The sequence below is a fragment of the Diabrotica undecimpunctata genome, chromosome 1 (assembly GCF_040954645.1).
Source record: "Diabrotica undecimpunctata isolate CICGRU chromosome 1, icDiaUnde3, whole genome shotgun sequence".
Taxonomy (NCBI): domain Eukaryota; kingdom Metazoa; phylum Arthropoda; class Insecta; order Coleoptera; family Chrysomelidae; genus Diabrotica; species Diabrotica undecimpunctata.
In genome coordinates this window covers 89,120,904-89,132,781 of record NC_092803.1, presented here as the reverse complement: position 1 = coordinate 89,132,781, position 11,878 = coordinate 89,120,904, and the positions used below count along the sequence as shown (strand labels likewise).

The window sequence follows — 11,878 nt, the reverse complement described above, 5'->3', positions numbered from 1 at the left end:
AAATTGTAACATGGAATATCATCAATTTGTATGTTAATCGATCAGTACACGTTAGATTAAATGGAGATAAGTCTAACACACGGTACACATCTTTGGGACTTCCACAAGGTAGCATCTTGAGTCCTCTATTGTATATTCTGTATACTGCAGATTTAGAAAATAAACTTCCTCAACATATAAAAATCTTACAGTATGCTGATGATGTTGCAATCTATGTAGAAAATAAATCAATAGATAAATGTAATGAGTACCTTAAATCAGGATTGAATATTATAAAAAAATGGGCGACGGATAAGAATTTAACAATCTCGGAGAGTAAATCAACCATTGTTACTTTTACCAGAAAACGATATTCTCCTCCAAACCACCTACAATTTGATAATTATAAAATTCATTATAAAACTTCAATAAAATTTCTTGGCGTATTCTTAGACTCAAAATTAAATTGGAAAGAACACACAAATTATATATTGCGAAGAACGGAAAACGCAATGAATATCACCAAGACGGTAAGTGTCAGTAACTGGGGAGCTGACCCAAACATCTCAATATTACTATACAGAAATTTAATGAGATCGATCCTAGATTACGGATCTATATTTTATGGCTCAGCGTCAAACGCTGTACTCCAAAAAATCGAAAGTATAAAAAATAAAGCACTTAGGTTAAGCACTGGTTATCTTCGTAGTACTCCCATATTGGTCATGGAATGTGAGCTTAATGAACCTCCACTTTTATTACGCAGAGAATTCCTAAGTGAGAAATTTATAGTTAAAGTGGCAGTTAACAATAAACTGTTGTTGAATAAAATTGTACAACTAACCACTACATACCTAACTCATCATTACTGGGAAAAAAAGAAGCAGCTTTTAGTTGTGGAAAGTTTTCTCAACGTTTTTAGTTACATTGACGACATACACCAAATGGAACAAACCTCGTCTCGAAAATTAAACTATGAAGATTATTTATCTCCATTTAATTGCCATTTAAGTAATATTCTTGCCACAGATTTTCTTACTAAAATAGATCACCTTCAGTATGTACAACATCATTGGGGGAGTTATCAAAAATTATATACAGATGGTTCAAAAATGGACGGCAAAGTTGGATATGCTATATTCTACCCCCAAAAAAGTATAAAGATAAACAACAGATTACCCGACAAAATGACAACTTTCACAGCTGAACTCATAGCAGTCAAAGAAGCCTACAGAATATGTATGAATCAAAAAGAACTAAACTATGTTATATTTACAGACTGCCAAAGCATTGTAAATAAACTGAAATATAATTTACATAATTTTGAAGAAAATTATATCATCAGTGACATCATAGCACTGAATAGTGAAGCTTTGAAATCGGGCAAAAATATCATATTGTGCTGGATAAAAGCACATATTGGTATAAAAAACAACGAAATAGTAGATGATCTGGCTAAAAAAGCAACAATGAAAGAATCCACTCTGCAAACCTATCAACTTCCTATGGGTGATTTAATATCTGTAATCAGGTCTCTCAAACGCACAAAATGGCAGGAACAATACAACAATTCAGACAAAGGCAAATTTTATAAAAGAATCCAACCCACAATTTCCGTCAAGACATGGTTTAAACAAGTTTCCAACAGAGGCTTCATCAAAACTATTTGTAGAATAAGAAGCAATCATTGTATGACTCCAGTATACAAAAGAAAAATAGGACTGGCGAATAATAATGAATGTATATGTGGGGAGCTAGCTGATCTACAACATATGCTGTTAGAATGTCCTTTACATTTTATTGAAATATCAAATTTTTTTACCAAGCTAGTTCAAGTTAATGTTCAATTACCTTCTAATCTAACACATCTTTTAGAGTCAAAGAATCTAGATGTATATAAAATTTTATATGGTCATATTAATTGCTTAAAATTAGAGCTCTGACAATAGAAAAAATAATAAAGAATAAAAAAAAATGGAGAACAAAATAAAAAAAAGTTACTAAGAAGATCTAAACCTCCGAGGTGTCGAATCGGGTTTATGTCTTAGCGTAGTAATAAAAAAAAATAAATAAAACAAAATAAAGAAAAAAAAAGTAAAAAAAAAAGTAAAAAAAAACAAAAAAAAAACAAAAAAAAAAAATAAAAAAAAGATACAAAAAATAAAATAGCAAAATCAGAGTAAACTAGTAAGTAAGTTTCTAACATTCCATGTCTTAACTGTCATTACAATAGTTTTAAATTTAAATACTAACAATATCTTGTGTAAAGAGAGAACTCAAAACAAATTGACTGGCCAGTTGGTTGTCAAAACCAGTGCCAATAAAACACACACACACACACACATATAATACAAATTTTGCCCTCGTTTTATCTTTGTTATTTTATATAACATATATTATATGATGGATAAGAACATTCTATTATTATCCGCTGCTTCTATTGCTACATTTCTTCTTGTTCAAACAATCAAGAAAAAACGCCAACGAAATATGTGGTCTAGAGCTTGGCTTCAGAAAAGACAGGAAGGTCGTGGGGTTTTAAGTATGTTAGAAACAGAACTTAAAGACAATGATCCTGAAAAATATAGGCAGTTTTTAAGAATGTGTGAGCCACAGTTTAATGAACTTCTTGAGCTTATTCGAGAAGATATTACCAAACAGGATACAATTTTAAGACAAAGTATATCTGCAGAGAATAGGTAAGTAATTCTATTAAGAATATCAAGTTTTGCAAATAATATTTAGTTATGGTTTTGATTTTAGGTTGGCTTTAACTTTACGTTTTTTAGCAACTGGTGAATCTTATCGTTCTTTGATGTTTTCAACTAGAATTCATGAAAGTACGATTAGTTTGATAGTACCAGAAGTATGTAAAGTAATTTACCAAAGATTAAAAGACGAATACATGAAGATGCCTCAAACTGTAAGCGAGTGGCAACAAGTGGCAAGCGACTTTGAAAATTTGTGGCAATTTCTAATGTGCCTTGGAGCAATTGATGGCAAGCATATTAACTTTCGTGCTCCACGTAGCAGTGGATCTTATTATTACAATTATAAAGGACAGTTCAGTATAGTACTGCTGGCAGTATCAAATGCTGAATATAAATTCCTATATGTTAATGTAGGAGTAAATGGGAGAATGAGTGATGGTGGTGTATTCAGGGAATCCTCACTCAAAAAAGCCATGGACAGAAATATACTCAATTTTCCTCCAGAGCAAAATTTACCCATGAGCAACACTGTTGTGCCCCATGTATTTGTTTGCGATGATGCATTTCCCTTATCAAAACACATAATGAAACCTTATCCCACAAGAAATTTATCAAATGATAAAAGAACTTTTAATTATCGTTTGTCTCGAGCACGGAGAGTTATTGAAAATGCATTTGGCATAATGTCCAATAGATTTAGAGTGCTTTTATCAACAATAAATTTGAGCCCAGATAAGGTTGAAACAATCACTCTTGCCTGTTGTGTCCTACACAATTTTTTAATTACAAAAAATTCAACTTATGCGGAAACTGAGACAATGGATGCGCACTTAATAAATCTATCTCAATCACAAGGTCCTAATAGGCCAGCAGAAATTGCTTTATCTGTGAGAGATAAATTTAAGAATTATTTCATGAATGAAGGTTCTGTACCTTGGCAAAATAAATGTCTTACTTAAATAATAATAATATCATTGTTTATATAGGATTAGTTGGTCAGCCCAATAGGAATATTTTTAGATTCAAATTGAGACAGTCACCAGATGTCCCCACAATTTCTGTCAGGATCGCAACATTAAAATGCATAGACACCAAGTTGGATACGATTCTATTCATAACACTCCAACTTGCATACATATTAAGAAAAATAAATATGTGTGGAAGAATATATTTAGAAATTGAATTAATGATGTCATGCTATTATATATATATATATATATATAATGTTGGTAGCATGACATCATTAATTCAATTTCTAAATACACTCTTCTTCTAAATATATCTTGACAAAACCAATATTTTATGTAATTAAAATTGTATTGTACATGTATAAATTCATATTTATTAAAACTCAATTTTTATTGTAATCTTTTTTTATTTTTTAACAACTAGACCATAGACTTCCTACAGTGCACATATTCTAAACATATCAGTGGGGGATGAGTAAAACAATAGTAATGTGCTGGTGGGAGATGGCTTCTGTGTGCTGCATGAGAGAGAAAGTATTCGAAATAATGAAAAAACAAATAATATAAAATGTGTTATTTCATTATTTCGAATACCTTCTCTTTCATACAGCACACAGAAGTCATCTCCCACCGGCACATTTAGAATCTGTGCATTACTATTTTTTTACTCTAATTCCTCCAATTGAGCTTCAAATAAAATTGTATCTATTTTTTGTTTTACTTGTAATACTCTTTTTTGTTTTTTATTTTTAAGAGTCTCTCAGTCACATATTTGCCATAAATAGTTTTCATCTTCACTATTCATGACCTTTATTGCATTTGCAATACTATCTAAAGCATTTGATGCTTTATCGGACACTGATAGTTCCCGTTCCCCTTTCTTCTTTTTTTTTTTAATTGGCGTCTCATACATATCCTCAATGACAATTTCTTCAATTACATTTGGAAGAGGTGATAGAATGCCATCATCATCTACTTCATATGCCATGTCCACATCTTGGCTTGAGTTTGACGTACTCGCTCCTTCATTAATTTCGAATGATGAAACTGGCTTCCGCGTTGTTAAGTATTCATTTAAAAATTGGAGTTTGTGGTGGTACCACAGTTTTGGGACATATATCTGCAGAAATATAAACATGAATAAACATATTACTTATAAACACTTGTAATGTTTATCTCACTTACTCCAGCACCACTTTTCTGTGAGTCTAAAACCTTCCTCCGGTACTAGTTTAATAAACCGGAACCGTGTCTACGGAGACGAAATTTATATCAATGAATTCTCCTTCACTTACTAATGATTGTGCAATGATTTTTATTCGGTGCAAAGCGTTCTTTTTTATGTAATTCCGATTTAAAATATGCCCGATTTTTAAAAGCCACCGCCATTATTTACCATGAAACAACAAGAAATGACAGGAATGACAACTGTTTCTTATGATCAAGAAGGGTAATTTTAACCAGTGTTGCCATAGTTATTCAAAATTATGTTTTCTAATGAAAAATAAAAATTTACCTAAAACGTAAAGTTTATAAATTATTACCTACTTTTAACTGAAAAGTATAGCTTTTTTACAAGGGTCAGTTTAGATTTGGTGACGTTACTATACGTTTATTATCACGTTTTCTTATGAACAATAAAAATTTTGATAAAATTTTATTCTTATTACTGCTTTTTTACCAGCGTTATGTTAGATTTGGTTACGTTGGTTTAGTTTAAATTTCATGTTTTCTTATGAAATATAAGAATTTTGATTTTTAATTATATTATAACATTTTATTTATTTATATTACTGCTTTTTTTTTTACCAGTGTTAGGTTAGATTTGGTTTATTGGTTTACATTTTTAATAATAAAATAAGACGATGGTTAACGGGTACTCGTTTTGCGCGTGGTTATTAAGATTGTATCCACCTGTTTTAATTAAGGTAATTTTCATGAAATTTTTAGATCTTTTAAAGGTTAAAACTGGCAACAATGTCAAAAGTACATAAAATTTAACTTCTTGCGCATGGCCGCCATATTGTTTTGAAATATTAAAAATCTTGATTATTTTAAACAATTTTACCCATTTTTTCATAATTTAACAGTAAAAAACAGTGAGATTTAATATGTTTTAGTTACGTTTTTTTTTAATTAAGACATGTATATATACTTTTCTTGGCTTTTTATGTAATTTTTTTTTTGATTCATACTACTTTGTTATTTTTTCTGTATTTTTGATTATTTGGGCACTTTTACTAGTTTAAAGCAAAGAAAACATTAAAATTTTAGTTTTTTTTTCACTTTTTCGGCTAAGTCCACAAAAAATTTGGCAAAGCCGGAACGCCTCAAAAATGCCAAATTTTTTGTGGACAGTCGAAAAAGTGAAAAAAAAAAACTAAAATTTTAATGTTTTCTTTGCTTTAAACTAGTAAAAGTGCCCAAATAATCAAAAATACAGAAAAAATAACAAAGTAGTATGAATCAAAAAAAAAAATTACATAAAAAGCCAAGAAAAGTATATATACATGTCTTAATAAAAAAAAACGTAACTAAAACATATTAAATCTCACTGTTTTTTACTGTTAAATTATGAAAAAATGGGTAAAATTGTTTAAAATAATCAAGATTTTTAATATTTCAAAACAATATGGCGGCCATGCGCAAGAAGTTAAATTTTATGTACTTTTGACATTGTTGCCAGTTTTAACCTTTAAAAGATCTAAAAATTTCATGAAAATTACCTTAATTAAAACAGGTGGATACAATCTTAATAACCACGCGCAAAACGAGTACCCGTTAACCATCGTCTTATTTTATTATTAAAAATGTAAACCAATAAACCAAATCTAACCTAACACTGGTAAAAAAAAAGCAGTAATATAAATAAATAAAATGTTATAATATAATTAAAAATCAAAATTCTTATATTTCATAAGAAAACATGAAATTTAAACTAAACCAACGTAACCAAATCTAACCTAACGCTGGTAAAAAAGCAGTAATAAGAATAAAATTTTATCAAAATTTTTATTGTTCATAAGAAAACGTGATAATAAACGTATAGTAACGTCACCAAATCTAAACTGACCCTTGTAAAAAAGCTATACTTTTCAGTTAAAAGTAGGTAATAATTTATAAACTTTACGTTTTAGGTAAATTTTTATTTTTCATTAGAAAACATAATTTTGAATAACTATGGCAACACTGGTTAAAATTACCCTTCTTGATCATAAGAAACAGTTGTCATTCCTGTCATTTCTTGTTGTTTCATGGTAAATAATGGCGAATAATGGCGGTGGCTTTTAAAAATCGGGCATATTTTAAATCGGAATTACATAAAAAAGAACGCTTTGCACCGAATAAAAATCATTGCACAATCATTAGTAAGTGAAGGAGAATTCATTGATATAAATTTCGTCTCCGTAGACACGGTTCCGGTTTATTAAACTAGTACCCCACTTTCTTATATCATTTTATGTTATAGTCTAAAACAGTCTTAAGACTTCATAAAAATAAATAGTGCTTACTGGCAAAATAGTCAAGGAAGGCTAAGAAAGTAGCCCAATTGTGAGAGGAATTTGCTATCATGGTAAATACAGTAGATGGTGGCCCTAAAAAACAGCAGAACAATGAAGACATGTAAGAAAATTAATTTCTGTTACTATCAAATTTAATAAATGCTAAATTTTTAGGTGTTCAATGAGTGGAAGATTTTGCAACTCATTTCAAAGATTCATCTTGGGGAGCCTCAGATTATAAATATATTTGATTTTAAAGGCAAAGATTAATGATTGATGTATTATGTTTATTATGGTGTATAATATTTTTCAGAAGGAAAAGGAAATCAACCTGTGAAAATTAAAAAGGCAATAGTTTTATTTAATATTCTATAAACGTATCCTTTATAAAATTATATCTCAATTATGGAATAAACTGAATATAAATATTATTATTTAACAATTTTATAACTCAAAATTTTTTAGCCCCTTTGTAATATGTTTCAGATTTTTTGTTTTGTCTGGATCTTTGTGTTATTATTTTTAATTTTGTAACTAATTGTAACATAAATACCTACATATCATTATGAAATATACTAATTATAAACACTTTTATTTAACAATTTGTTTTTATTTTACAACACGGAAGTTTGCAGCAATAATACTTCTTCATATTCTCTAAGGGTTATGAGCACATTTGGACCATTTTGTAATATATTTTAGTTTGCTTTACCATTATTATTAGTTAACAACAATGCAACACAAGAATATATGTTTCCAGCTTTAACAGGGTTGTAATGTAAAACCCTGTGCTTGTGCAAATAATTCTTTAGGACAATCCTCCATTCACCCCTGTGTCTACCAACTCTTCTCTAGATTTTAACTCCAATAGATTTTAAATCATCCTCTAAATTGTCTTTATACCTAAGTCTTGCGTCTTCTTCTGGTTTATTGTCCCATCAGCCCTCTTCTGTTAAAAACCTTTCCGACTGTTGCACCTACCCCGTGCCTGATGAAATGCTCTACCCATGTAAGGTATGCTACCTTAATGAATTTTATGTCAGTTTCCACAAAGGTTCTATACAACCCAAAGTTGTAATGCCTGTGCTACAAACCTTGTTCTTTGTAGTAGTATATTTTAGGTGTATTTGTAGGTTTACTTTGTAGTATATTTTAGGTTTGTTTTAGTTTTTGAAATTGTATTCTTTAGTTGTATGTTTTAATTTTCCAAGGGTTTTAACAAATTTTGGACTAATTTGTAATATATTTTAAATTTGTTTGTTTTGAACTTTTTGCAATTAATTGTAACATACAGGTTTTATGTTTTTAAACATTTTTATTTAACAATTTTATAACAAAGTTTATATATATATATATATATATATATATATATATATATATATATACATATATATATATATATATATATATATATATATATATATATATATATATATATATATATATATATATATATATATCTCGACTGGTCCAACGAAGACTGTAGTAACTCATTTTTTATGTAATTGAGATAATTATAAAAATGTATTTAAACTGTTACCAAAATTCATTAATCTATTAAATGGATGTTTTTATAGCATTAAGTGATACTTTTAATAATGATCTTTACAAGGGTAAAACAGATTTACGACAGAAATGGTCATAAGTGACTTTTGAATGAGTTACTATAGTTTTCGATATATTTTTAAAGTAATAAATACCAGAATTATTTGTTTCTTAACTTTATTTATATAAAATGCTACATTTTGAAGAAGCTACTGATATAATTTGCAGTTTTATATTTTAATTCAATTTTCCTCATCCGACTCTTCTTCGCTCTCAACTGAATCAACTTCGAGCTCGACTTTAGGAGGTACATAACTCTTTGAATTAAGATTTTTATAAAATCCATGGTACATTGTGGGTATTTTGCCGGTATTACACAGCCACAGTAATCCTTTTAGCTTTTTTTCTTCAATTGGTAATGGTGCATCATACAGTTTCGGTCGAAATTTGATAGTAGTGGAAGGCCGTCCTCTGCATTTTCGATTTAATTTTATGTCACAACCTCTAAAACCATCATCGAATTCGTATTTAAATATTATAGAATTTTGGTGTTCATGCGAAAATTTTATTTCTCGTATTTTGCTAACTTTTATTGATTTCTTTTCGTTGTCAAGTTTCCAATTCTCGGTATCAGTCAGTTTTTTTAAATTAAAAAAATTATCTTGGGACATTTCCGTTACATCATAAACTCTTCCTGTAGTTTTAGCCATTATAATTAATGTAACCCACTGTTCTGGCACATATACAACCGATTGCCTTTTCTTTGCATTTTCGATAACAGCATGCATACTGTCACCCTCGTTCTGAGTGTGGCCTTTTTCCAGAAATCTGTGAACAATATCAATATGAAAATAAGCAGCAGCAAAAGCAAACATCGAAAACACAAAACGATTCCTATTTTGTCCCCCACAGTTGTCTGAGTAGAATATTATCGTTTTAACACTTTGTTGTGCCTTGAGATCTAAAAATTTCCAGAGGCAGCTGGCAATTTCATTAGGACCTCTTTTAGCCACCTGCTCGTGCCATACATAGCAGTAACCCTGATTATTTCCAACATCATAAACTGTAAAGTTATATGTAGAGTATTTGCTTTTGTAGTAAAAATCACTTACGTTAGACAAAGGGGTAGCTAAAACCTTTTGAAGGTCAAAGCAAGCCACACACAAGCTCTTATCATCTAGTGCAAGCTGTTTGTCTATGTCTTTTAAGTTTCTGATAACTTCTTTGTTTTTCATATGGGACTCATATTGTTCGAGCAATTTTGCTTTTTCAGCATCACTAGCCATATTAAAAACAGAACAAACAGTACACTGGTCCTTTTTTGGTTTAAAGAACCCAATATTGAACTGTTCATTGAAAATATCTCTATACTGGCGTGACGTGGCAGCTGTAGTGATGTTATTTTTTTCGCAATGCTCGTTGTACAATCGGTACATTTTCTGAATAGTTAGCCCTTCTTCAAGGTACATCTTCATCGTATTCTTACGGGTATAATGGGAAGGTACTACAGGAAACTGATTTATGTGATTTTTTACGTTGTCTATAAGTTCTGGTGATAGTTTATGTGGTTTGTTAGTGTGCTTTCCACGTTTATCTTCCTCTAATGATCCACCATCTTTCAGTTTCCTTAATGCACGTTGTTTTTCATTGCGAATGTAGAAGTAATATTCTCGAGAGTAATTTCTTCGAGACCGTTGTTCTGCAGTAATAGTTACTTGTTTTTTGGCAACCTGTCTCACATGACGAGCAATAAAATCCCACTTTCTCGTATGATCTTTTAACTTCCAAAATTCATTGAAAAAAAGGTCTCTATCTTCTTTAGCTATTTTGGTAGCACATTTTAGTCTACATGTGTTTGCGCATGGTGCACCCATCTGTCTTCCTTTAATTTGAATACCTTTTCGATTTTCATGTTCAAGTCCCAGGTTTAGACTTGTTTTAGATTTTTCATCCGCCCACTTACTAACGTGTCTAATTCTTTTCCTACTTACTCTCTCTATATTGCCTCTGCTTCTTCTCTTTCTATTTGTGGTTGCTTCAGTTATATTCTTATTAGGTTCAATTATTACTTCAGGGATGTTTTTGTCTTCTGTCGGAATGTAATCTGGGTCAGTATCAGAGTCTGCATGAAATGGTTCCTCATCGCTTTCCTTCTCAATTATTTCATTTTCATTCCTATTGGCTTCATTCTCTTCTAAGCTTACTAAAATTAAACAAAAATGAGGTAAATGCCTACGTAATATTTTTTCATGCGGAATTTAAACCAACCTGTAGAACATTCAGGATTAATATCAGTCTCGTGGTCACCAGGATCCTCATTCGCCTTTTTGTATTTGCTTTCTTCTACAATACTTTCAGCAATATGTTTACCTTAAAAAATAAGTAGGTTTTTACTTTGCTGTTATTATTTTAAATAAAGTTTATTATAAATTTACCTTCAAAAGAACGATAAGAAATATCCGTTTCAGTGTTTTTATACGCTTTCTCAGCTAATTCCAATATTAACTCACTTCTGGAACACATTATGGCAATTATAACAAAACTAAACTTTTGAACATAACCTTAAACTAACGCAGAATACCGTAGTAACTCATGTTACGATACCTATGCTATCGCCTCAGATAACAACGAAGACTATTGTAACTCAAGATACGATGATTTTCTACGGTTGTTTTTCATAAATCGGAGATACTATAAAACTCTTACACGTAATATTGGTTGCATAACTACGTTTACTGAGATACGATTCTTTCCTGGGGAAGATATCATTATGTTTTATTGTTTTGCGCTCGTAACTCAAAAAGTGGAAAATTTGAGTTACTACAGTCTTCGTTGGACCAGTCCATATATATATATATATATATATATATATATATATATATATATATATATATATATATATATATATATATATATGTATATATATATATATATATATATATATATATATATATATATATATATAGATTATGTCTCATTACTTACTTACTTAATCAGTAGAACCCATTTGTACCTTTCGGTGTTGGGCCGTTTACAATACAATTCATTAAATTATAATATTTGACAGTCTTCTGAGGTGTCCTAGCTCTTAACGAATTTTCTTCATTCCTTCCTATTGGATGCCATCTGTGTTGCTTCCTGCCAAGTCTTACCCTTACTTTGCAGTATCTGC

General features: G+C 30.0%; 1 protein-coding gene across 1 annotated transcript; it reads right to left on the bottom strand.

Annotated features, from left to right (window-relative positions):
* Positions 1–8,699: 8,699 nt before the first annotated feature.
* On the bottom strand, positions 8,700–11,541 carry LOC140439586 (uncharacterized). The gene is made up of 3 exons (XM_072529597.1): positions 11,142–11,541; positions 10,975–11,076; positions 8,700–10,909 (listed from the first exon to the last, which is right to left on the bottom strand). The coding sequence occupies exons 1-3, from the start codon at positions 11,227–11,229 to the stop codon at positions 8,949–8,951; spliced, it is 2,151 nt and encodes a 716-aa protein (XP_072385698.1). The 5' UTR covers positions 11,230–11,541; the 3' UTR covers positions 8,700–8,948.
* Between the last annotated feature and the right edge of the window lie 337 nt (positions 11,542–11,878).

Coding starts and splice junctions, on each gene's coding strand:
- LOC140439586 (XM_072529597.1), bottom strand. CDS start 11,229: ATGTGTTCCAGAAGTGAGTTAATATTGGAATTAGCTGAGAAAGCGTAT. Junction 11,077..11,141: donor TTCTTATCGTTCTTTTGAAG/GTAAATTTATAA, acceptor TTATTTTTTAAG/GTAAACATATTGCTGAAAGT. Junction 10,910..10,974: donor TAATCCTGAATGTTCTACAG/GTTGGTTTAAAT, acceptor GTTTAATTTTAG/TAAGCTTAGAAGAGAATGAA.